The 25,429-nt window shown below is 47.5% G+C and overlaps 1 protein-coding gene across 8 annotated transcripts in view; it reads right to left on the reverse strand.

The window, feature by feature from the left end:
• Window positions 1–25,429, reverse strand: part of HUWE1 (HECT, UBA and WWE domain containing E3 ubiquitin protein ligase 1) — a 103,902-nt gene that overhangs the window by 30,161 nt on the left and 48,312 nt on the right. For 5 of the 8 annotated variants that reach the window (XM_063119425.1, XM_063119429.1, XM_063119427.1 and 2 more), the window contains 20 exons: window positions 21,276–21,333; window positions 20,441–20,653; window positions 15,467–15,712; window positions 15,224–15,357; window positions 14,394–14,494; window positions 13,523–13,717; window positions 12,972–13,188; window positions 11,568–11,690; window positions 10,968–11,202; window positions 10,357–10,587; window positions 10,057–10,179; window positions 9,473–9,568; window positions 8,908–9,177; window positions 7,852–8,004; window positions 4,224–4,351; window positions 3,750–3,831; window positions 2,953–3,129; window positions 2,680–2,839; window positions 2,230–2,588; window positions 235–430 (listed from right to left, as the gene is read on the reverse strand). In XM_063119425.1, the coding sequence (XP_062975495.1) occupies window positions 235–430; window positions 2,230–2,588; window positions 2,680–2,839; window positions 2,953–3,129; window positions 3,750–3,831; window positions 4,224–4,351; window positions 7,852–8,004; window positions 8,908–9,177; window positions 9,473–9,568; window positions 10,057–10,179; window positions 10,357–10,587; window positions 10,968–11,202; window positions 11,568–11,690; window positions 12,972–13,188; window positions 13,523–13,717; window positions 14,394–14,494; window positions 15,224–15,357; window positions 15,467–15,712; window positions 20,441–20,653; window positions 21,276–21,333 (3,497 nt within the window). Of the gene's footprint in view, window positions 1–234; window positions 431–2,229; window positions 2,589–2,679; window positions 2,840–2,952; window positions 3,130–3,749; window positions 3,832–4,223; window positions 4,352–7,851; window positions 8,005–8,907; window positions 9,178–9,472; window positions 9,569–10,056; window positions 10,180–10,356; window positions 10,588–10,967; window positions 11,203–11,567; window positions 11,691–12,971; window positions 13,189–13,522; window positions 13,718–14,393; window positions 14,495–15,223; window positions 15,358–15,466; window positions 15,713–20,440; window positions 20,654–21,275; window positions 21,334–21,529; window positions 21,900–25,429 lie in introns of those variants that run through there. The other 3 variants (XM_063119431.1, XM_063119426.1, XM_063119430.1) reach the window with 3 other exon arrangements.

Consider the following 25,429-nt stretch of genomic DNA (forward strand, 5'->3'; position numbering starts at 1 on the left):
AAGGCGGGAGAGGTGTGTGTCCTGTGTCTCTGCCATGTTTATATCCGTTTGGGGTCCCCCGCCCACAAGTGTTCTACTATAGGATCCACTCCTCCCCCTCTATCCCCATTACAGAGGTTCCTCTACTTGCAATTATGAGTAATCAAGACCCTTGTTCTGATGTGCGCACGTCAACAAACACACAGCTTTAGCCTGGTCACTGCAGAAGAACCAGGAAGGTTCTGATTTACTTACCAGTACCAGAGCCACGGGGAGCAGGCAGGGCAATGCGAATGCAGCCATTGGCCACCTCAGTGAAGATCTCAGGATTGCGGCAAGCAGCTGGGCCCAGCACTCGCAGGATGTAGTTAATCTCCCGAGAGCCCAAACTGCCCGACACTACACCTGAAGTGGTGCTGCCTGTTCCACTGGTGGCTGCTGAGCGCACAACCTGAAGCGGACAAAAATGAAGAGAAAGGTGTTAAGGAAACAGGCCACTGTAAAAGCCAATGCCATGAGACAACCCCGTCGGGATCTCAGACACAAAGTCCAGAAGCATGAGCGGTTCACAACTGAAGACAGAATCAAGACTCAAAATCATTTTGACAGGCTGGAAACACTGGACCAAAACTAACAGGATGAAATTCCACAGAGATAAATGCCAAGTCCTGCATTTAGGTACAACAACGACACCAAAAATCAAAGGCACAAATATAAGATGGGAGAGACCTGGCTTAGGAGCTGTACGTGTGAAAAGATCTATACGTTCAACCTTTGATCGACTAAGGCACGAGCCGGTATGAAAGAGCTGTTAAAAAACCAAAAGCAATCTTAGGCTCCACTAACAGAAGCACGGGGTCCAGATCACTACTGCTAGTGTTTGGTGCTGGTCAGGCCATGGCTGGAGAACTGTGTCTAGTTCTGGGCATCACATTTTAAGGAGGCCATTGACAAAGTGGAGAGAATGGTGAGGGCCTGGAAACCATCCTATGAGGAACAGCTGACAGATCTGGCTCTGCATAGCCTGGAGAAGAGGAGATTAAGGGGAGACACGATAGAGCGCTTCAAATCTGTAAGGGGCTGTCATCACACAGAAGATGGGGCAGACTTTGTTCTCTGTCGCTCTAGAGCAGAGATGGGCAACCTTGTGGGTCTCCAGATGTTTCAGCCTTGGCGTGGGCCCTTAACTTCCTTTGTAGTTAAGCTCTCAAGCCATGTTTTTAGTCAATTACGACAGACATCATCCTCATGCAGAAATCGACAGCAAGCTTTTCTAGCAGGCTTTTCATAATATAGTTGGCTTCAGGTAGCTATCTGGGGTAAAGCACCGTGAATGAAGAGTTGCTACTAAACTGCTGCTGGCTACTACAGACCCCTCTTCTCCACCTGAGTAGGCTACCAAGTCCCGCCCTCAAAGTGGATCTTCCCATGAGGTTGCTTTCCTTGCAGCAAGTCTCTCAGAGCACCTCATGACCTGTGTTACACCTCCCTTTTTGTCTAACTCTTGCGTCTCTTATTTTCATCTCCTCCTCCTCCCCGTCCCACCAACTTTGACACCTCGACAGCACCTTCACCTCCCCTCTGACTCAGAATCAGTTCTCATGCTTTCTTGGGGAGCATCTGCAGAGGTTCTGGGCCCAATCCGTACAAGCCAACAACTCCCATCTGCCCTCATCTTTGGCTATATTGGCTACAGCTGATGGGAGTTGCAGCTGGAGGGCCACAATGCTCACATTTGCTCTATTGAGCAGGACTAAAATCAATAGGTGGAAATTGAAGGGAATCAGATTTCAGCTAAACGTTAGGCAAAACTTCCTAGCAGTACAAGTTGGCATAGCGTCTGTTTCACTGTGGAATAGACGGGCAACTGGAAAACCCAATGCCACCGGACAAGCCAACTGGTTGGCCAACAGCGCTGGCTTTTACTGTTGCCAGTCTGGCCCACAACAGTACAGTGGAACACTCTTCCCTGAAAAGTGGTGGGCTCTCCTTGACTGGAAATATTTACGAAGAGGCTGAATGGTCGTCAGTCAGGGATATATTCTGCACTGCAGATCCTGCACTGAACAGGTCATTGGATTGGATGACCTCCAAGGGCCCTTCGAGCTCTATGAATACAGAAACAGCACCTTCTACATGGTGTGCTGACCAGAGCCAAGCCTCATAGTTAAGTGTGCACTACCTACAGTGGGAGTAGGAGGTTCAAGTTCAGCCTTCCCCATGGAGCGGTTAGCACGAGGTGAACCATACCTTCTCCATGGTGTGATGCAGAGTGCAGGGGTCCTCAATGATGTGCCGGAAAAGTAGGGTGACAAGGGGTGTGAAGCCGTTGAAGCCAGAGCTCTGCGTTAGGCCCAGGATCATGCGCGTACTCTTGAGCTCAGCAAACATCATGGCGTATTTGTGGTGGCGGGTGAGGCGCAGACAGAGACGCAGCGTGGCGTGCAGAGTGTCTGGTTCCACAGGCACACCCAACATGCTGACGCAGGCCCGGATCAAGACTGTCACCATCTCCTCCGTCAGGCCCTGGATGAGGATCTCTGATGGTTTGGCTTCTTCTGAAGGCGCTTCCTTCTCTGGAGCTAGGCTGTCAGCAGGCACGGGACTATCTGAGGGGGGGAGATAAAAAAGATCTGAGGAGGCAAGTCCAAATCTGCTGCTCTGTAGGCAACCCAGAATTGAGAATAACGTGTTGGGTACCATTTGCCTTCTCCTCCTTAGGCTTGCTTTCCACCTCTTTCCCCTCCTCCAAGGTCCTCTCCAGCTCTTGTCCATTGCCCTCTTTCACACTCTTGCTAAGCCGAGGAACCCTGAGCAAGGTCAACATTACTGGACGCCTGTTCCCAGTTTCTTCATTCACCTGTGCGTTTAAGGAAACAAAGAAGGGGGTTAGAAGTGCCACACCCCAAGGGATTAGCCCAAGCTGACTGGCTTAGCAGAGACCCAAGATGATGTTCCCAACAAAGTCTATACCTGCACCATTGTAGTGAATTGCACTGTGTAGCGCCGACGGCCAGCAGTGAAGCGCACACTGGTTTCTCCTGCTTTCCAAGCCGTGTCAATAGTGCTGTTGTTGCTCGCACTGTAGCTACACCAACGCCCTGAGCGATCATCAAACCAGCGCCAGTTATTGCCATTGGCCTGGAGGTACTGGGGAGAAAGAACACAGGCTCTCTGCAGTTGCAGGTCGAAAGCAAACCTGCGTATTCCTACTCAAAAGTAAGCCCCAATAAATTCAATGGGACTTATTCCCAGGTAAGCGAGTATGAGATTGCAGCCCTAAAGCACATTGCCTTCCACTTCAGCAACAACCTACAATCAGCCTGTTGATAGGTTGTTGAGATTGATGTGTGGAGCCAGAGTGCTGGATTGTTTAAGAGCTAATCAACCTAGCAGTTAATCCATGATTTGTTGTAGGCTTAATTTAAACAACCCAGTGCTCCGGGTTCACATGTCACGCTCAATGACCTACAAATAGGCTGATCATAGGTAGCTGATTAAAAGTGTAAGTGGCTGGTGCACTGGAGGCCGCATGTTCACCCTCTCTGACTCGAACGCAACAGCCCATGAGTTGTTTAACCCATGGGCTGCTGTTATGTGCGGTGGCCCATTATTACATGTCCCACCGTGGGAGAAGGAACCCCTTTGTCCTTTGCTCTGCCTTCAAGGGAACAGCAGGGTGCCCAGGTTGCCTCTCAACTATGGTTGTGCAGCACGTAAAAAAAGCAAGAAAGAGCTTGCACCTCCCACACCACTGCCTGAGCTCATACCTTGTTCATCTGGGCCCTCCTCTTGGAGGAGATAGCTGTCTTCTCATAGAAGTCAATCAGCAACAGCACTGGAGTGATCCACCTGTGAGAGGCAAGTTAAGTAGGTCAGGGAAGACCACAAATAAAATGCACTGGAAGGTCATGACTCATGCTAGGACTGCAACCATGCTAAGGGAACAGTAATGACCTTCTTGCCTCGCCGGTTTCTAGCCAGGTGAGTTTGATATACACCCACTCCAATATGGTAGATTCAACAGTAGAGACAAAAGCAATCCCATCACAGATCAGAAACGGCCTTCAGTGTTTTTCAGTATAAATTGCATGAGATACAGTTAGAAAACTGGGAGCCCCCTGGAAGCAGCCTAAGCACAGGTGAACTCAGAAGAAAAGCCTGCGTGCAGCGTACACACAGGAAGATCGAACCCCAGCTCAGGGTCTTCCCAACGTCACATAATTCCCTGTTTCATTGCTTACTTTGGTGTCTGCACTTCCTTCTGCTCCTTGGCAGCCTGCAGGCAAGGCTGCACCACTTCCAGCAGCTTGATCAAAACGTTGAGAATGCCACTCGACTCCACCACACGAGCACATGGCAGCTTCAGCTCCTGCGGGCAGACAAAAGCGAGGAGGGTGGCACCCATGCGACAGAGGACAGAGGGGCGCTCCCATTCAGCTCTTTGTCAAAGTCAAAGTTCTAAGAAATAGCATTCTCGTATAGCTGAGCGAAGAGGGTCCGGAGGCATTTTATTCGCAAATGTATTTATTTTCTGCTTCACTGCACAAGCCCTCAAAGCAATTCTGATGAATTTTTTACATATGAGTATATGACAGAGTTTAGCATGAAATACTCTTGCCATATAGAACGTCCTTTATTCCACAGAACTGTAAAGTATGCAGTCTGCAGCCTGTTTTTTCTCCTCTATCTCTGTTTCTTTTATTTGTGAGTGTTCTTGCTTTTTATTTGTCCAAGTTCTTCTGTATCTTTTTATACTTGAAATTGTTTATTAAAATATCAAATACTTAAATAAGAGAAGTGGTTAAAGTATCACCGACCAGCTGATCATCCAGAACCTTCACCCAGCCAAGCAAATGCTCTTCTAAAGAGAAAGGTTTCCACCATCCAACTAAATTCAGAGAAAGTTGATTGGATGTGCTCTTACTGGGAAGAGAGTTCCTAAGAGAGGCAATGCCACTGGAAAGTCCCTTGATTTAGTGCTTGCCTGTCAGGCTTCAAATGGCAGGAGGGGATTCCTGACAGTGGCCTACTCTGATTAGATTAAGGCACAGGTGGGCAGAAGACCGATCTGGATCTACTAGTAGGTCTCTGCGTGATTTGAGTAGATTGGTAAGGATCTGCAACTCCTATCAGTTTAATACGAACAACAACAACATTATAAATAAATTAAATAAACAAAGAAAATTAACCTCTCCACCCTAAAATTAGACTATACTGCTGAAATGAAGAACGCTTGGGGTAACTGGAAGTGGTTTTTATGTTGTAGGACTTTAAGCTCTTTTAATTCTGATACTGAAAAACTTCTGTGCTCAGAATTCTTTAATGGTAAGTGCATGGGGTTTTTTGGTACCATGCCTAAGTTGGTGTATCCTGGGGTTCTGGTAAAAAACGAAGTAGATCCTGCAGCCCTGAAGTCTGTCCACCACTGTTTTTAAGGGTCGCAAAGGGACTTATGGGGCTGAGACATTTGCTTCAGATACTTAGGTCCTGGTCCATTTAGGGAAGATGTGGGGAAACCTTTTGAGCCCAAGGTCCACATTCCCTCATGGCTAACCTTCCATGGGCTGAATGCCATTGGTGGGTGGGGCCAAAGAAAAGAGCGAGCAGCCAGCCAGCCATAGACGGCCTGATCAGCTTCTGCACTGGCAGTATAGCAGTGGAAAAGGCTGGTGAAGCACAGCAAGGGCACTGGGCCTTACGTATTGATCAGGATGGCTGAGAAACAGGGGGAGAGAGACTGCAGAGAAGAGAGATTAAGGCTCTCCTCCTCTCTCTGCAATCTCCCCCCTCCCCACCCCAACGACTCAGGAAACAGCTCAACAGTGATGAAGAGGGCTGCTCCATTAGGAGCTGTCACCTGAAGGTGTTCCAGGTGCCTTCAGGAGGCACCTTTGGATGGAGCAGGCTTCCTTTCCTGAGAGGCAGGGCTTTGGGAAGGTGCTTTGGCAGGCTGGTTAGAGAGGACTGGATTCAGCCGGCAGCCCGGAGGTCTCTCACTGCTGATTTAGGGCTTTAAAAAAGGTCCAACATCAGCATTGCCCTGTTGGGCCCAGAACCTTGTAACCAGAGTGAATTTCCAAGGACAGGTGTAACATGAACCTTATAACTAAAGAGTCAGGCTGCAGCATTCTGGACCAGTTGGTGTTCCCACACAGCTCAAATGTAGCTCCACTGGGTGCTCTACAGTAATTCAACCTCGATGTCAACAGGGCATGTTTCACTGTGGTTAGGGTCCTTGCTGCCCAGAGAGGGGTGCAGTTGGCTTCAATGGCAGGTCCAGGAGTACTTCCAACCCGCAGAACTGCTCCTTTAATAAGAGTATGATCCCATCCAGAGCCAGCCAGACTGCCAATCGTACCTGAACTAAATTCACCCCACCATGAATGTCTCCATCACATCCAGATTAAGCTTCAATTTACTTGCCCTCATCTGGTGCATGACAGATCCCAGGCACTCCACAATTCACCTCACCAAGGTTTGAGGAAAAGGAAATATAGCTGGGGTTAATTACCTCTCCTGGCACAATTTGCTTTCTTGAGAATCTTAGATTTCATTACAAATGAGCTATCAACTTCCTAACTCTTACGACTGTAGGTATGCACACCAGATCAAGTCTGAGCAGGCAATGCATGCTCAGAAGCCAACAGGGGTGGTTGAAGCAACTTTCTAGTTGGTGGGGACAGGTCTTCCGTGTCTTGGCCCTCTCCACTGACTACCAAAACCAGAATTACTGATAGCGTCAAGCAGACACCAAACACAATTTAGTAATACAATTATGCAAATCTGCTTAGTTTATACTAGTTGCAGAATTGAGCTTTTCTTGGCTGGGGGATGCTGTCTGCAGATTTTCAAAGACACCCACAGACTTCCTTCAAGTCAGTCAATGATGTCATGCACGGAACAATCTGCCCTGAAGAGTTTGCACTCCAAGTGGTGAGAACGTTGCTTACTGATGAGCAGAGGAAGCAGCCACAGAACAAAGAATTACAATGAACTGAGAAAGCTTTAGGGTCTAGTTCCTCTCTATAAAATCATATCCCTTATGGAGGGAATGTCTGGCACAGGGAGATCCGGCCCTCTTGGGGCTCGAAAGTTTTCCCTAGAGCCCCTGGCTCAGGTTGTGTTTGTGAGGCAAGCCGCTCTCTGCTGGAACTTGCAGACTCCTAGCTGCAGTGGCAGCTGTGTGCAACTTGTCCCGGTGGGGAGGAGGAGAGACAACTTGCGCACAGTGGCTGCCGGTGGGCAATTGCGGCACCAGTCGTTGTGTGAAAAAAAGCCCCTCCTTCTCCCTGCTGGGCCCCGGCAAACTGAAGGAGAGACTCGTGTACAGCAGCCCAGCAGGGAGAAGGACAGACTTGCACAGAATGACCAGCGCCACAACTGAAAGTCTGGTATGTAGAAGGAGAGACTTGTTGCGCACATTGGCCAGTGGCAGCAGGAAGCGTAGTGCCACGGCTCCGCCCATCCCTGCTGCCGCTGCTATTGCCCACTGGGCAACTCTGGACAACTCCCTCGAGCGAGAGAGTTGTGCAGAGTGGCTGGCAATGGCGACGGCAGAAGTCTGCGAGCTGGCCTGACTCAACACAGGTCGAGTTGGGGCAGCTCAGCGGACGTGGCCCCCCCGCCCCCCCGATGGATTCCTCCAACGTCCCTATCCTTATGCTCAGGCTTTGGGAAAGGAATAGCACCTACGGATTAAAACAGCAAAACTACGAGATAGAAATTTGCATAAACAAAGTAATCAAAGCTCTACTAGAAAAGCGTGTTAACCTTTTGTTCAAATGCTTTAATAGCCAGCCCCAGCCACAACTTAGGGACATGACTTAACCAGACAGGGGAAAAGAAAGCCCTCCCCTTCCTCAGCCTCACCTCGAAGAGTAAAGTTAACAGCAGGATACGTGTGGCCAGGTTGGAGGCCTGTGGCAGGGTAGCCATCTGGCTGATCCACTCTGAGACGGTCTTTGTGTCACTTGTGGTGAGGGGCAGAGCTGCTTTGATGAGGACGTCAGCAGCTTCCCACACCTGCCAAAGAAAGGGCACGTTATCAGAGGAGCGGAATAGATGCCAATCAACAGGATTTTCTCTCTTGGTCGGTAGTCTTGATCATTACAGAACCTCCAAGGACACTAAGATATCTACTCAAACAATGTTTAGAAGTCTAGGCGCCCCCCCCCCCCACTTCTGGTGGCAACAGGAAACTATGCTGTTTTTAGACCTCCCACTTCCAGGGTAACTGAATGAACTGTTAGAGGATACACCTTGGGTCTCCCAAGATCCTTCTCTCCACTCAGAGGCTACTTTAAACACGGACTTTTCCCATATAGAAATGGGAAGCCTCTGCTGTTTGAGAGACGTACCATGAGTACACCATTGTGCCTGACAAAACCTTTGGAACCAACTGAGTTTCCCATCATGCACATGCGGTCTTCATTTTTCCTGCACAAGTACGTATCATATGTTAAGCAGCCCTCTGAAGTCCTGGAACCAGGATTCCATCAAAATTCGAATAACATTTGCCAATTAGGATCTCAAATACAAGCTCTAGCTTGATCCAGAGTTTGTAGGTTGCTGTCATCTTCCCGCTTGTTCCTGGTAAGCAGGGGAAGCGAGAACATAACCAGCCTTCCCTAAACTGGGCCGTTCCAGAAGTGGCGGATTGCAACTCCCAGCCACCATGTCCAAGGTCAGAGATGGTGGGAGTTGTAGTCCAGAACACCAGGAAGGCTCCAAGTTGGTGAAGGCTGAGTTACAGCAACTCCCCCCACCCCCTATTTTAGAGCACCAAGGATAATCAGTTGTGCTAACAGAGCACTGGGATAATGCTGCCGTGCTCAGGGCAAGGGCAGCCCAGGAACTGACTGTATAATATCCAGGACAATATTCCCCATTGGAAGGAGATCAGGTGGGCTTGTCAGAGACTCTTACCTGATTCACCACCTGTTTGAGGATCATGTCTCTGTAATCAGCCCCATTGCGTTTGATGGCAGTCATGATGAGGTCACAAACGCGGTACACCGTGTCTGGCAACTCGTCTAGCAGGTGGAAGCAGCCAGGAAGCATGGTGTCTGTGAAGCTGTGCAGCTCTTCTTGCTCCAGGGGTTCTGCGTCCTGGAACTTCTCCAGGCACTTCGCTTCCTCCTCTTCTTGCTTCTCCCGAGCCTTGCGTTCTTCCTCCTCCTTTCGGCAAGCAGCTTCCTGGAGAGCAGAAACAGCTGGTTACATATACCGCTTTCACAGAACCGGAGACTACTCTGCTCACCTCCCTCAAGGATAAGTCACAGTTCTCCTATCTGCAGCTATCCCATCATTATTAGTGAAACCTGGGCCTGCAGCTTCCATGTTGTCATGACCATGGGTTCTCAACATAGTTCTGCAACTTTAAAATCCCAGGATGCAGCTCCCAGGGCTTCTTTCTCAAGAATTGCATCAGTGCTTCGTCAACCAAGGCCCTTTATGGAGCCACAATATAAAGGTTTGGGTTTGTTTTTACCTCTGGGGATTCAGCCCTTTGGTCCATGGGGATGTCCTGTCCCAATGACATAGCAATGGCCCTCATCATCTGGTCTTCTTCAGACATGCTTAGATCCTGCCACGCAACCCAAAAACAACCCTGTGAGGTTAGTGACTGACCATCAGAACCCAACCCAACCCAACCCAAGCTACAGCTGGTCCCATGCCGCCTACGGAAGATAAACTGCAAAATTCAAGTGGGAACAGACTTAATCCCTCCAAGCTAAGTGCATCACAACCAGATAAGCTAACTAGCTGATGTTCGCAGCACTATTTCCTTCCCCCAGAAGTACCTTCCAACATTTATTTGGGGTTGGGGTGGGGGTGGGGGTGGGGGTAGTAGGGGCCCAGGAATATACTCCTCCAGGTCTAGAACAGGGGTGGGCAACCCATGGCCCTCCAAATGTTTTGGCCTACAATTCCCATCAGCTTTGGCCAGCATAACCAATGGTTAATGATGATGGGAGTTATAGGCCAAAACATCTGGAGAGCCACAAGCTGCTCACCCCTGGTCTAGAACAAAGCCATCTGCGAAACTACTCCCAAGTAGCCTAGCACTCTTACCCTCACAACTCCACCCATAAGTGGCGGAGGATGGGTCAGCAGGTACTCTGTGGCTTGTTCCATGGTACTGGTGTTCAGCAGAGCTTCCATGGCATGTTCCCGTGTAAAGCCCATGTCCATCAGCTGAAAAGGGGAAGAGAGACACAAGTTATAAAAAATAAAAATAAAAAAGATCAGGAATGCGCATTGAGGAGATGGTCCTGGAAACCCAGTTTAGTTGTTTGCCACATTCCAGGATGGGAGGCCTTAGGACCAGAGCACTGCTTTTGTGGAGCGCTGGAATAATAAATTGATTTCTACCTGCTGCAACTGCTGCTGGTTCACCTGAGGCTCCCTTCGGGCACCGCCCTCTTCCTGCCCTGCCTCTTCCTCGCTGCGGGCTCCCTCTTTCTCCTTGCCAAGGCGCTCACGGATGACTGGCTCCCCACGCAGGATGTGGCACAGGATGGCCAACATGGACTCCGCCATGCGTCCTCCATACACCTTCAGGGGCTTGCGGTTCCATAAGTTCTTGATGCAAGTGAAGGCTGCCTGCAACACAGAGGAGACAATTTAGCACGATTAGCTCTGCTTGGGTTTCATTTCTTGGAGTGACAGGAAGGCGAGATGAATGGGAGAGTGTGCATCATTTGGAATGCCTGGACCGAAAAGCTTGCTTCTAAAAAGAGAGGCAGAGGTTCTCAGGTAATTGGAAAACACGAAACACACTTCCTATGAGTGTAAACAAATACTGCATGCTAATAATTTCACATTCATATAACATTTTGAACCCCTTAAAGCATTTCACAAACAGGGTTGTTAGCAAAAGTTTACCAAGAATGCAACGAAGGCCAACTCTTATTTGAACGCTATATTTTGCTTTCATTCAGTCCCTGCTGTAGCTGGAAAGGAGAGAAGCCCTGGCCGCTCACCTTTTGTGTTACCACGAGGAAGCGCAGTGCACTGAACTGCAGGTAATTCTGCCCACCTGGCAGCTTGACAGGCAAAGAATGGGGAGACTCCAGCACTGTGGTCGGATTCACCATTTTCTCCACCAGCATAAGCCAGGCATCCAGAAACTCTCCTGTGCCATCAGGCAGGTCTGGGTGTTCCAGTCCCTCAGCAACAGGAACTTTGCCACCCATAGAGAGGGCCCAGTTGAAAGTCCTAGAGGAAAGAAGGATACAAGTACTGCTACAGCCTCTAAACGTTTAGTTACCAGAGGTGGACTTGAATGCTCTTCCTACAGGGCCCAAACAGGGCCCAAACAGGGCTGTGTGCCTGCATTTGGGTTCCATCCACTGATTTCACCAATGACTTAAAAGATGCTTTCCCCATTATTTGCTTCTGCTAGCTCCATCCACCACACAACTGTAACTAGTCATTAGTGATCTGTGTCAATATTACTGAACAACAGAACTCAGAATGAACTCTATTAAGAACGATTTCTCTTCCCTGAAACGTCAAATCCCATCGTCAGCCTCAAAGGCTCGAGGAAGCAGAGTGCAGTAGATTTTTTTTAAAAAGCTTACTCAAACAGCGCGTTGTGACCCCCTGAGCACAAGAATTTCTGCAGCATTAGGTGGTAGGGATACTTCCTCTCATCAAACAGCATTGGCGAGGTGAAGCCCACGGAACAGATGAAAAAAGTCAGCCTAGAAGGAAAGCAGATTTCTTTTGTCAAACCCTCCACAGAGATGATCATGCAAGATCTAACGCTGCAAACAGCTTAGGGCAGGGGCCCGTAAGGCAGCTTAGGGCAGGGGCTCGTAAGGCAGCACCCAGGCAGTTCTCCCACGGTGCTCATGAAGCTCTCCATTCCCTGCCCCATTCAAAAATGTATTTTATATTAATTAACAAAAACCCATTATGGAAGCAGTTTCTCTTTCCTATTCCTGAACTTGCCGCTGATCAGCTGTTCAGCGGGAAGAAAGAGAAGCAAGGAGTTGCTTTCTGGCTGCACCCAATCTGCTTTCATCCACATAATCCTTTCCCTTTCTCTCTCTCTCTCTTATCTCTCCACTTCTAGCAGCAGCAGCAGCAGCAGCATCATCATCATCATCATCATCATTATTATTATTATTATTATTATTATTATTATTAATTACACTTATATACCGCCCCCATAGCCAGGGCGCTCTGGGCAGTTTATAGAAATTCTAAAAAATTAAGATAAAAACGAGTAAACAAATTTTAAAATTCTAAAACACAGAACATACACACATAAAGCATTAAAAGCTGTTAAAAACTAAACATGTGGGTAATTAAGATGTGCTGCTATATGCCTGGGCAAAGAGGGAAGTCTTAACCTGGCACCGGAAAGATAGCAGTGTTGGCGGCCAGGCAAGCCTCGTCAGGGAGATCGTTCTAGAGTCTGGGGGCCACCACCGAAAAGGCCCTGTCCCTCGTTGCCACACTCTGAGCCTCTCTCCACCCAACCCCCTTTTTCTTGCTATTTCTCTCCCTTTCCCATCCCTAGCTTTCTTCTTTCTTTCCCTCTCTAGCCTGACTTTTTCTCTCCCACTCACATCTTTATCTTGTTTCCCCCCTCCTATCCTCTAGCCTCACTATTTCTCTTCTCCCATCTCTTTTCCTCACTGTTTCCCCTCACCCCTTATAACCCCTGGCCTTGCGCGCGCTCTCTCTCTCTCTCCTTTCTACCCCTTTGGCTTTGCTATTTGCCCAGCCTCGAGCCTCACTATCCACCACCCCTCTTTTGACTAGCCAGGCTCCCTACTAGCCACGTCCTCTATAGGAGTCATTTAGTGGGAGTGTCCACAGCACTTTCCTAAATGTGCCCAAAGGTCCACAAAGGCTGGAGACCCCCTGCCTTAGGAAGCGTAGAGCATTTCCTTCCCTGAACCCAAGGGCAAACTCTCCCTGCTTTCCAGGAAAACGGTAGGGACAGAGTCTGATTTACAGCAGTCTGGACCCACCGGAAGCGAGGGGTGGGCGTGTACGGTGGGGGCTGCCAGGAAAGCCCCTTTGTGAGCAGTTTGGTCAGTGCTGAGGCTGTTGAGCGAGCAGCAGGTGTGGGAGCAGTAGTGGTGCTGGCAGCATGGTGGCTCCGGCGTTGTCGTACTGGTGAACCCACACACAACTTGACCAGCAACCCAAATAGTTCGGCCAAGGCTCGGCCTAACCTAGAGGAAGCTGAAAAAGAGAACGAATATGAAGAGTGATGTTTTCCTCACATGCAGAAATTCTTCCTTTTTTTAAATTGATATTCAGAAAGCCGTTCCCACAAACATATAAAAAGATACCCCAAGCGCTGAACACACCATGTAGCCAACACTAAGGGAATGGTCATATTCTGGAGCCCTCTTTATAAACCAGCACGAAAAGGGAAGCAAGTAACAAAGCAGTAGATCGTATCTGGGATTCTGCCTAGGGAATGACAGAACCACAGCTGGAATTCTAGGCTCCTAGATGCTCTATTCGATTTATAATCCCTTAATCTTTCCCTAACCATTCCAAATATTCTCACCTGACAAGAGGGGCTTGATCTGCTTGATCCTGGCTGCCATGGCTGGGGTGATCTTTGATTTCCCCTTAGGATCAGAAGAACTAGGCTCATCTGTTTCCATTGGTGCCAGTGTGTCACCATCTAGGCCAATTCCTTCCAACAGGCCTTGGGCAGAGGCCTCCATGCTTCCAGCTGCCACTGCTTCTGGTTCACCGTCTGCAGAAAGAAGAGGGGTTAACTTTGTAGGCTTAGATGCTGCCAGTCCTAGGTCAAGCCCACCTAACACCCTGACTCTGCCAGCCCATTTCCTACAATCCTACTTAGGAAACACTGGAAGTCCATAAATACAGCTGTGCAACAGAAAGATAATTGATGGAACCATCATTGAGGAATGTAGAAGATCCATCAGTCAAGCTTAGAAACTAGGAAATGGCACTATCTTACACCACCGTCAATCCAATTGAAGTGGCTTTGAGCTAAGAGAAGAAGGAACTGAACTGTAGAATGAAGGGTACACAAGGTAAGGCTGGGATGTTAAACTCAAGCAGGTTGTTGAGGTCATATGCTCCTAGTTTTCCACCAAAAACCTTCAGTTCCATCTGAATCTAGACACCAGAGCAGTGAATCCAGTTCAGACACTTAATGTTTGAAAATTAGGTCGGTTCACTTGCCCTGCTAAGGGCACCAATTTATTAACCTTGAAGATGGTTCAGTAATGTGTGGAATGCAAATAGGAGTTTCATGGCCACACAGAGGATGCTTAAGATGGCTGATAAAGCCTTTGGCTTTTATGTTTTGACACCCAGACTATAGGGGCCAGGCTGCAACACAGACCTTGTCCACCAATTACAGAGAAGATGGATGATACAGAACACCTGTCTCCCAGCCATACCTGGTTTTTTGCTTCCCTGGGTAGCATTGGGGGTTGTCTTCTCCTCCTTCGGCACCAGTTTCTGCATATCGGCCTGGCCAAATTCACAACCTGAAGGCAAACTACAAGCATAGACAGATAAGACACTGCAACAACAGGCACATACCTAGTAGAGCACATTAGCTTTCATCATCACAGAAAAAGAAAAAAACCAAGGGAATGAGGCCTTCCCTAACATGGCACACAGAGACAAAGGATCTTCGATGTTATCCCAGTTAGTGCTATGCCACTTACGGCCCAGAGGTTAGATCAGGCCTTCTTCATATTCTCATCTAGCCTCCTGTTGCTTGCTACCATGCTCCTGATCAATTCAGCCCCAATACAGCTTTTGGATAGAATGGTAGAGCCTAGCTAAAGAAGTAGAATTGGTGGGCGTGCTCTAAAGCTGCTAGATAGACCCAGAAAATGAGTCAGAGCTCCCTTCAAATACAAGTGAGTTCTTCCCCAAGCAACTGGCTCTAAAGAGGTATGATGGATAGGGAAGAGGAATTCCCTCATTGCTTTTCATGCTGCCTTTGCTTGTCTAGGGGAGATGAACAGAGGGCTTCCACTCCATCACATTTTGTCCCACATGGTTACATGCATGCCCCCAATTTCTGACTTTTACCTAGGGGACCCATGGAGAACATGTCACATCTGAACATACCCGCTAACCAGCAATTTAAGACCTTTAGCCCTCCCCAGCCCTGAAAGTTCCTGCGATTCAAATGACTATTTGGAAATCAACAGAGTTGCTGTTCACCTCCAGCCCAGCAAAGAAATGATCCAATTATCTACCAGATGCTCCATACCTGTTTGGTGTGCATAGTGACAGCAGCACAGTGCTTTCCCATACCAGCGAACAGTAGAGCTGGCTCAACTTGCTCAGCACACTCAGACCCAGCTGTGAACCCCACTGGTTTACCGAGATGGCTCTGATCTCACTCTGTAAGGGAAGAAAATGTATGCTACTGAGTGGGCAAGCTAGGCTTTGCTGGCAGAAACTAGCAGCCAGATCATGTGGGACATTAACAGGGTAGGAAAACAGCTCTTACTTGTCCTACCCGGCAGGTATGCACAAACATCATGATGTAAGCATGGGCAGCAGTCAGGGCATGGAGTAAAGGTGTGGCCTGGGCCGAGAGGGTAGCATCAGCCACATTGCCAGCACATGCCAACTCCCGCAGCAGAACCGAGCCGCCAGGTGCCTCAATGGGCCGATGCAGAGGCTCCAGGGAAGACAGGATGGAGTCCAGCTGGAGCAGGCCTTCCTGCAGGACCTTTGGCTCATGAGAGAGCGTCTAGGAGAGTGAAGATAGACAATGCCATCTGTCAAATTGAGCTCAGTCAGTGCAGAACTCTGCCTCAAGACCACCCACTTCCCCAAATTCTGGCTCAGAATGCACAGCATGCAGAAGTGGCCCTTGGTTTACTGAACACGCAGCATGTCCAGAAGGTATCACCCTCTCTCTGGGAAATATTGGAAGCTTTTTTAGGGGTTGGGGCCACATGGCTGAAATTCAGTGACTTCTGGCTCAGAATGAGCAGCAAATATCAAAGAGAAGGTTTCCCACTACTCAAGCCAGTACCTCTGAACAGGCCAGCTCAGCCTGGGCCCAGAAAATCGTGCCCCAAGGAAAACATGTGCACGCGCCCAAACAAATGCACATGTTCCAACTGGAAGTTACAAAGGGTGTCAACAAAAAGTTCTCTGATCATAGCACAGTTCAGGTGCAGTTTCCTCCTCAAATCAAGAGACCACAACATAGTTAAGTCTTTCAGTTGCCTGCTCAAGCTAATAAGAGGTTGTTGAACTCATGCAACTTAGAAACACAGGATTCTGGATTATGTGGTTTGGAGTGCAAGATGGCCAGACCTCAGACCCAGCAGGATCCTGGTACACGATCTCTTTGGTCTCTTCCAGCCACCCGATTACATAAGCATTGACTGGATTTAAAGCGAAGCAGCCCACCTAAGAAAAATCTTGCTACGTGGGCCACATTCATTAGAGCACCCGAGAAATGCCAATTCAAATCACATGCTCAATACCACAATCAAGTAAGTGTAATGAACCAGGGACACTGAATGAGAAAAAAAGCAAAGGCCTCAACTTCACTGCTCCAAGACGTGTCTGTGAATTGCCAAGTTTAATTAGCACCATTCCTCAACAATCAGGCCTTCCTGAAGAGAAACTTAACTCTGCACATGTTGACAGGGACAATCACGGCTATTGAAACAGGTTGCAAGGCAACAAAACTTGTAATGCACTACTTCCCCCAACGTCATTACCTTACCTGACAGGGAAGCACACCAAATGGAAGCATGGAGTGTGGATGCATGAAATGATATGGGCATAAAGGTGGGCACACACTCAAAACACAAAAACCCTCTCAAAACAAAATGCTATGTGATAGGGTGATCTGACCCAACTCAGCAGCCACTGTTATAATGCACATCTTCTCAATCCATACAAAACTCAGAAATCGAGCAAGGCCTTCTACCTGGAACCTTGCAGGAAGGTTAGCATTCATGGGAATCATCAGAAGGCTCTATGAGATGCGTACACAACCAACCCAACCACTAAGTATTCAGAGCATCCACCAATTCAGCTTTGTTCCTAGCTGTGAGTGTACAAAGCCCCTTCCCCCATTAACATCCAAGGATGCCCAATGGCTATATGCAACAGGACACCCACCCAAACTCTCTCAAATTGAAGAATATGGCCGGGCCTTTTGGAGACAAGAAGCCGTAGTTGTGAGTGTACAGAGTGCCACTGTGGGCGAATGTTCAACACTAAGTGAGAAACTGGGTTCCCATAAAAGAGGTGGGCAAGGCAAGCGAGCATTTCATGGGAAAGGCCTATGAGACTGCAGTGGGCTACACTGTCAAGGCTGATGAACTCTCAAGGCGGTGGGTTGCTGTTTGCTATCCCTGTAACCCTCACAGGACGGAGTATTGTCATGTATTTTAAATGTTTAATGTTTTAATATTGTAATATATTTAATATATTTTTAACTTTTGCATATTTCTTTTCATAGGTTTTAAAACATATGTGTTTTAAATTTTGTAAGGCTACCTTAAGGCCCGGTATTGGGCAAAAGGCAGGAAACAAATAAATATAATAATAATAAGAGTGAACAGGTTGGCCCAGGTTCGGACACTCCCCTATTGCTCCCACCTAGTTCCTCCTCCTGCTAAACAAACCACAGATCTTCCATCCATAGCTTGTTTGTCATTACATGGGAATTAGGAACTCTGGCTTGTTTCTACCCAGACAAGCCAGAGTTATAAACCATGTTGTTTGTTGTTACTGTAATGTTCAAACCAGGCTGTTGTGTCTTTCCAGTGTGAAATATTACGAATTGTTGATTAGTGCTGGGACTGCACCATTGCACAGAGCTGATAAAAAGGAAGAGATGACAGCCTTGCAGTTTCAAACTATGCCACCTGAAGAAGTGCTGTAAGAGAATCAGGGCTGGTCCTACCATGAAGCGGCATGATGCAGGCATGGCAGGCGGTGGGATATGGGAAGAGTGGTGAATCGTGCTGCTCTCCCACTCCAAAGGGCCCGCTCCGTCGTCCTGCTGACAATGCAGGTGACCAGCAAGACCAAGAAGCGGCCACTTGCTTGCCTGCCCGCCCTCTAACTTGTTTGGCCAGCCAACTCAGCTGGCTTATTATTTTTTGGTGCCCACCTCACCAGCACACCATCCATCAGGTTTCCACATTCAGGAGCTGTGAGCCAAAAATGGTAACCTGGGCAGGCCGGTCAGGTGTGTGTGGGGGGTGCAAGCAGGCGAGCGAGCGAGTGAGCAGCCGCTTCTTGGTCCTGCTGGCCGACTGCATGGCCAGTAGGACCAAGAAGCAGCAGGCCCTTCAGAGGGAGAGAGCAGTGCAAATCGCCACTCTCCCCAGATCCCGCCACAAATCGGTCCCTCATTCAGGCGGTGACCTGCTTGGGCCTGGGCCAGAAGAGAATGATCTGGGATTGGTAGCTGTGTTTGTGCTAATCAGCATCAATGGAGTACATTCACCATTATCTTTTGTTATTGTATACTATATGCCAAAGCTAGCAGAAGAAAATTTGTTGGCTATTTCATTGAAAATATGACATCTACTTAAGAAACCAATTTTACAGGGCTTATCTGGGGTAAACCACTTGATCAGTTGTGTTGTTTTGAGGATTGGCACTGCTGCTAATATTACAGTAAGAAATTTGTTAGTGGTTTGCTTCCTTAATGACTGTCAATCTTATGGGTGATGAAACATTTACTCACTTGTTAGGGAATTTGCCTGAAGAGGAAAATTGCAACTGGCACAGTGGTTATGAAATTGCTACTGTATGGTGGTCAGTGCTTTTAGTTTTATTATTCCTTAAACACTGTTAATAGTGCTGCCACCTCCCATATAAGAGCAGTAGCAGCATGAAGCCCAGTGCTTTAATTTCTAGGGATAAAAAAGATGACACAGTTCAATCCTGGAAATATTGACTTGATATGGAGGTGGGGGGACTTCCTCACATTCCTAAACGCTGCAGGAAGTGAACTCTAAGGTAAACTCAGAAGAATGTTCATTTGCTTTTATTTCAGATATTCCAGGGTTAAGCCCTGACATTGAATACACAGGTGGTGGGGGTGAATCTTGGGAGTTCTGACACTATTTAAGCCCCAACAGAAACTTCATACAATTGGGAAGACAGACATGATGATCAGTTTATGAATTCCATGCACAGCCCCAAATGTGGAGATGCTACTACATGGAAGTATTTCCAGAGGCCCCCATTCATAAGCCATAGTTGCTTGAACCAAGCCCAGCCTTGCTAAAAACAACTTCTTCAAGAAACAGTATCCTTCAACACAAGTAGTTTTATCATAAAAGTCTATATTTAGAGCCAAATGTAGTCTCTATAAAAAAAGTAAAAATTCTACTCCAACATAGCCCAATGTAGTTCACCACCACAAAAACTGAATTTTACAATTGGTATAAGTTAAGCAAGTCAAACAAATTTGTATGACTTATTTTGCATAATCCTGCGATTTTTACTGTTGTGCATAATTTATTTGGCTTCTAAGTGTCATGTGAATCAAGCAAGAGCTTTAACAGAACACTGAAGCTCTGCCCCCTGGATACCTTATCCCATAACCCTTGACTTAAGATTTCAAAGGGCCCAAAGACTTTGAAACATGTATGTGCAAATATAAAGAGCTATAAAGTTGTTGTGGTTCTCCATCCCCACCAAAAGAGAAAAAGTTGAGACTGAGAAACTGAACACTGCAGTTAGTATCACGTTCTGCGGGTTTTCCATGCTCCCACCAAATGCCAACACGTGTAGTCTTGCTACGGTGTGATCTTCCTGACGTGAATGGCTGTAAAATAGTTTATTCTCCCTTTTTGCACAACATGCCAGGCTTTTTGCACAACATGCCACAACATACCATGGGTTATTTTACCCACAATGAGCTGAGGTTTGTGCTGGGCACCATTTTGAATATGTAACCCAGGGTGGGGTTGCAGAGTGTCGTCCAAACCCAGTCACTGGGGGTTATGATAGGGTTAAACAACCCTACAACCACAGAGAATTATTTAACCCTTGCATAATCACCGATGGATGGGTTTGGTTGATACAAAGCAACCCCATCAGGGAGGGGGTTGTATATTCAAAACGGCACCCGGCACGCACCATGGCTCATTGTGGGTTAAAGAACACCTGGTGAGCCCAGCATGTTGTGCAAACTGGGTGCAGTCTTGTTGCCTGGCCCTTCTATTGCAACATATAGGAAAAATCTGCACGTGAAGGCAAATACTGCTTGGGAAAGACGCAAAGGCCCTCTGCTGAACTACATTTCCCAAGCAGTGCTATTCCTGTTAAAGTGATTCTTAGCCCTTTTAAGAAAACAGGGCAACACCCTGTTAGCTGTTATGATACAGTCAACAGAAATGTCTAGCAGATGCATTTTGAAGGGTGGGAGTTAAGAGTAGGATTTCCAGAAGCTTGTGTGTACTTCCAACTTAATGGCAGTGATAATTACCTTCTGGAAAGGGAAATGTTGTATTCTCCTCCTTACCAATATGGATTTGCAGACTCCAGCCACAGCTTGGCAGGCTGCTGAGGTGGGGAAGTCGATAGGCAGGTTGGGAAGACCCAAGATGGTGACTAGGGGCAGCAGGCCCTTCTGGTTCACAAACTCTTGACAATGGTCATCTGTTGTATTGTTGCTGAGGATTGACTCCACAAATTTCATCTGGGAGAGACAAAAGAATGCGAGGGGGGGAGGAAACAGTTAACACTTCCTAGAACACAAAGGTTGGGTAGTAGGATACCGCAAGTCCAAAAGGCACAGAAAAACATGGGAGTGTACTGAACACAGCAGAGGAAAATTTATTAGCTAATTCTAGGACATGCCCTCAAGACCAAACGCAGCCATCTTTTAAGAGACAACTACACTCGGGCCAAGGGAGAAGAATGTTCTTGGCCATTTCCCAACATCCTCACAGCCCCATGATAGGTGGGCACTGAAACAACTTGCAAATCTGATTTTGTTTCAACATTCCGGGTTTAGCTTAAGAGCTGTGCCCTCCCCCACCCCACCCCACTGAATCAGCAAAACCAGCACTGCAATAAGCTGGAGATATAATAAAACATTCTCACTTCTGAAACTAAGTTTATACCCAGAAGTATGACCAATACCAAATGGCTCCTGGAAGATTGATGAGTGACAAGACTCCGGCTACAAGAGACCTCTAGCTCATTTCAGCAACTTGGCATGGAAAGCTGGGGACGAAGAGGCTGCCAGCCAACAGGGCCATAGACACTGGAAGTGCCAAGCTGTGCCTCAAGCACCACCCATCGTTGGGGGAACTTACCACGTTAAGGATGTAGTCCATCAGTGGGATTGGTATCCGTTCTTCTGTCCCAACCACCCTAGAAAGGAAAATATACCCTTTACTTCAACCACTCCAGATTTTTCAATAATAGCCCGACATTTGTTTATGGATGGCAGAGATATAAACTTAAGAGTCAGCTGCCCGGCTAGCAGCCACTTAGGATACCTCTCCAGCTCCCAAACATATTTTTCATAGCCAACTGCAAGGCAGACACCACCGAAATCTTGGCTCACCTTTCCTATTCTGAAAGGTTAGACTTGCGATTATCCAGATCCCGCATCCTAGGTTTTACGCAAAGCCACCTTCTGTTAAAAGTTTCCCAAAGAGGTAAACTGAAAGAATGTGAGTCCCATCATTCACCTGGCCTCTTCCAACAAAAAATCCAGAGGGCAGCCCTGTGCCAGGACTGCGGCAAAACCGTGCCTAAAGCAGTCCAGAATGCATCAGGGTGACAAAAGATACCAGCATGAGGGGGGGAAAAAACACCAGAAAAAGGCAAAAGGGGGAAAGAAGCAGTGCTGCCCATTTTGGCCGCTGGCCTTGAATTGGATTAAAGAGGAGAATGTGGCAGGGGCCACGAATGGTTGACTGCCAGGCGCCATGGAGTTCTGCAGCAAAATGGAGCTGGGGGGAAAGAGGAGGGGAGGGGGAAGAATCAGGCAGTGACGTAAAGAGCATGCTCGGTGCAGGGTTTGGTCGGGGAAGGAAGAGAAAAAAAGTCTGACACAGGCAAGGAGGAGCCAAGCAGAATGCGGGGGGGGGGGGGGGGGAGAAAGGGGGAGGAAAGGAGAGTGGAGGATATTGGGACCTCTCCAGTCCCACCAGGCACCTGCCACATGGCAGCAGGCAAGCCAAAAGGAAATCCGGTCCTGCAAGTTTGGCCAGAAGAAACATGGCCACCTCCCTCGAGCTAGGGGGAAGTTTTAACTGTTTCTAATCCCCTCTCTCACAGGTCTGACTTGTACTCTCATGCAGGACAATATGAAGACAGCAAAGGCTTAATTCAAAACAGTCTTCGCTGCGAAGAGGGCTCCTCAAGCCAGCAAACAGTTGGCTCCAGAGCTCCTTACGCCAGAAAACTGTCTGTAAACTGGAACTGTCAGGACAAACCTTTCCCCCGTTACTGAGCTTTCCTCCCTGCCCCAAAGCATGATGCCATCTTGGGGACAGCTGGCTCTGAATGCAGGACAGCAGCTTGCCCTCTGCCATTTCCCCCACGGCGGCACCACTTCAGCACATAGCACACATGCACACACAAAGTGCCACATAACTAGGAGTTGATGGGGTTAAGAAGCCCCATAGGCAGGAAACTTCAGAGTTCAGAAGTTTACAAAGAAACAGCTGGCAGACACTCAGAAGCTGTAGCAGAGCTTGCCAAGGAAAAGACTCAGCTAAGAGAGCCTCTGAGCAAGGGCTTCAACGCAGCTGGGATCAGGGTGCCAGGGAGCAAGCAAAGCTATGCCAAAAATGCTTAAAGCGACCCTCTGTCCCGCATCTAATCCTGCTCCTTGCTGGCCTGGTAGGGGGCTTCTCGTCTTGTGAACTCATGCATTCATTGCTCAAGTCGGACCTATGAAATTTGCATTGGCTAACAAAAACTCAGTACGTGATCTACAACCAGCTTTACCGAGGTCTCCGCATTTCACCTGTAAGCTACCGAGAGCTCACAAAAACTCAGATACAACCTGCCTCAATCTAGGCCAGTGGGACAGAAACTCTTTCAGCCTGAGGGCCAATTTTGGAGAAGCTCTCAGGGGTCGCATTCCAGTAGTAGGTGGGGCAAAAGGGGAAGGGACAAAAATGACAGCATATTGTAGCTTAAAGCTCTTTGAAGTAACTAATCCTTAGAAGAGACGTTCCTTCCTTTTAGAATGGGGAAATAACGCTGCACAAAAGCCAGGAAATTACCAAACAACATATTCTACGCCATGTAACACAGCACATTAAATATATGACACTACTCTCCAGAAACACCTATCAGTGACAGAAATCCTTCCCCCACCCCCAGCATCTACATGAAGGTTGAGTAGAGCAAAAGAGGCTAAGTGCCTGATCCTAAGCATACTTGTATAGAAGCCCACGCTACTGAGTTCAAGGGCCCCTGCTCCCATGTAAGCATGGAAAGGACTGCAGCCCAAAGTTTCTTATCAGCACAACGATTAGATATAAAACTCCAGTAAGAATGGAAGCACCACTCTTCAGGAACTCTAGCACTTGTAAGAGGAAACCAATTGAGTATCATATCACAACACTACCGTAGTGGACAATTTGAAAGTCTAGTGATGGGTTTAAGCAGGTTAGGTTATGAAATAAGGGCCAGCCAATTTGGGGCCTTTGGCAATCATGATTTAGGAGTTTCTCTGCAAGGAGAGTGAATCAAAACTCAAGAGAGAGGCATAAACTGCAAAACCTCTCAGGATAGACCCACACATTCCTCAGATCGATTCGTTTTCATAGTCCTTTAAAGGAGAATTTTCTTCTCTTTGTAAAGAGAAAGCACCATTCAGAAAACACCCTTGCCACTTCTTAAGCATTCACACAGTAAAGTTATGCAGCCGCATTGGTTTAACATGGAATAATCAAACAAACAGGAGATACAACACCACAGGATCTCCTGCGTTACATTCGGAGAGTGGTACCAGTCATCTCTCCACCAAAAATGCAAGGGAGCCAAAGTCTGCTCTCTCACACACACACAGAAGGTGTGTTTGGTTTTGGGGGGGCAAAAGTATGCCATACTAAATGCGACTCAAGAGCTCTGAATGCTGTGTTTCCCCCTAGAGAAAGATGAGTATCTTGGAGTAAAATGCATATTGCTAACATACGAAGGGCTGTGTACATCCATTTTGTTTTGTGCTGTGGACAGTATATTGGCGATCCAATAAAGGCAACAGCCTGCTGGCCACCAGTGCTGGATGGGGTTACACTCACCAGCACTTTGAAGGCTTAGCTCACAGTTTGGGTATACTCCTGTTTTTATCCCTGAAACTGGATGCCCAAGTTTCAGCTGTGGCCAGTGCATCAATGTGCCCACTCCTGGATGTGTTGGATCTGGCTATGCTGACACATACCTTGGTTACATACCATATGGACTATTGTAACATGCTTTACCTGGGGTCTCCTTTGAAAAGTGTTTGGAAACTTCAGCTAGTCCAGAACATGCAGCCAGGCTGTTGACTGAAGCCAGTTACATGGAGCCTATGACTTCCTTGTAACAACAGCTTCACTGGCTACTGGTCAATCACAACTCAAAGTGCTGATTATGATATATAAAGGCCTATACAATTTGGGACCAAGCTACCTGAAAGACCACATTTTCCCATGAAAGGCTACCTGGGTTTTAAGATCTTTGGGGAAAGTTCTTCTCTTGGTTCCACCACCACTACCACCACCGGCATATTTGGTGGGGATCTTGGTGGCCACAGGCTTTGGAACTGCCTGCCAAGGCAGGCTAGGTTAGCCCCTCTCTATGTTGTCCTTCTGGCAGTAGACTAAGCCTTTTTCTTCAAGCAGCCATTTGGCCTGTAAGGTGGTTTGCTGTTAAAAGGGGTTAACTGGTTGGGTGCTGGCTATGTCTTTTATTTTCGAGTTTTTAAATGTGTTTGATTTGTTTTTGCATTAACAATGTAAAAAACACACACCAAATTTTTGTTTTAATTTTTGCATTAGCAATGTAAAAAAAATTTTTTGTTTTAATCTGTATTTCACTATTGTTAGCTATCTTGAGCATCATTTTTGGTGACAAGGTGGGATATAAAATAAACAGCTGCCCAGTCCGTGCACAACCATCTGCAAATGGTTTCCTACCATCTGCAAACAACCTTCTTAGTAAGGAGACACACATAGACCAGGATCCCAAGAGCTGCTTAGACTTACTCAAATGGCTTGTTGCCAAGTCTGGTGAAATTTGATATTTGAATAGCTTATCCCTCACCACCCCTGTGCTATATCACCAATGTGTTTGAAAACCAGTTGCCATGTAGCATGATGGGTTGCTGTTTGAGAAAAAAACAAAATCTGAAATCCCCCTGGATTCATACACCTAACTTCATGGATCCTTTGGTTCTTCTTCATGCTTCTCTTAGGCCCTAGCTAGACTAAGATTTATCCCGGGATCATCCCGGGGTCATCCC

Source organism: Elgaria multicarinata, chromosome 3 (assembly GCF_023053635.1).
Source record: "Elgaria multicarinata webbii isolate HBS135686 ecotype San Diego chromosome 3, rElgMul1.1.pri, whole genome shotgun sequence".
Lineage (NCBI taxonomy): Eukaryota > Metazoa > Chordata > Lepidosauria > Squamata > Anguidae > Elgaria > Elgaria multicarinata.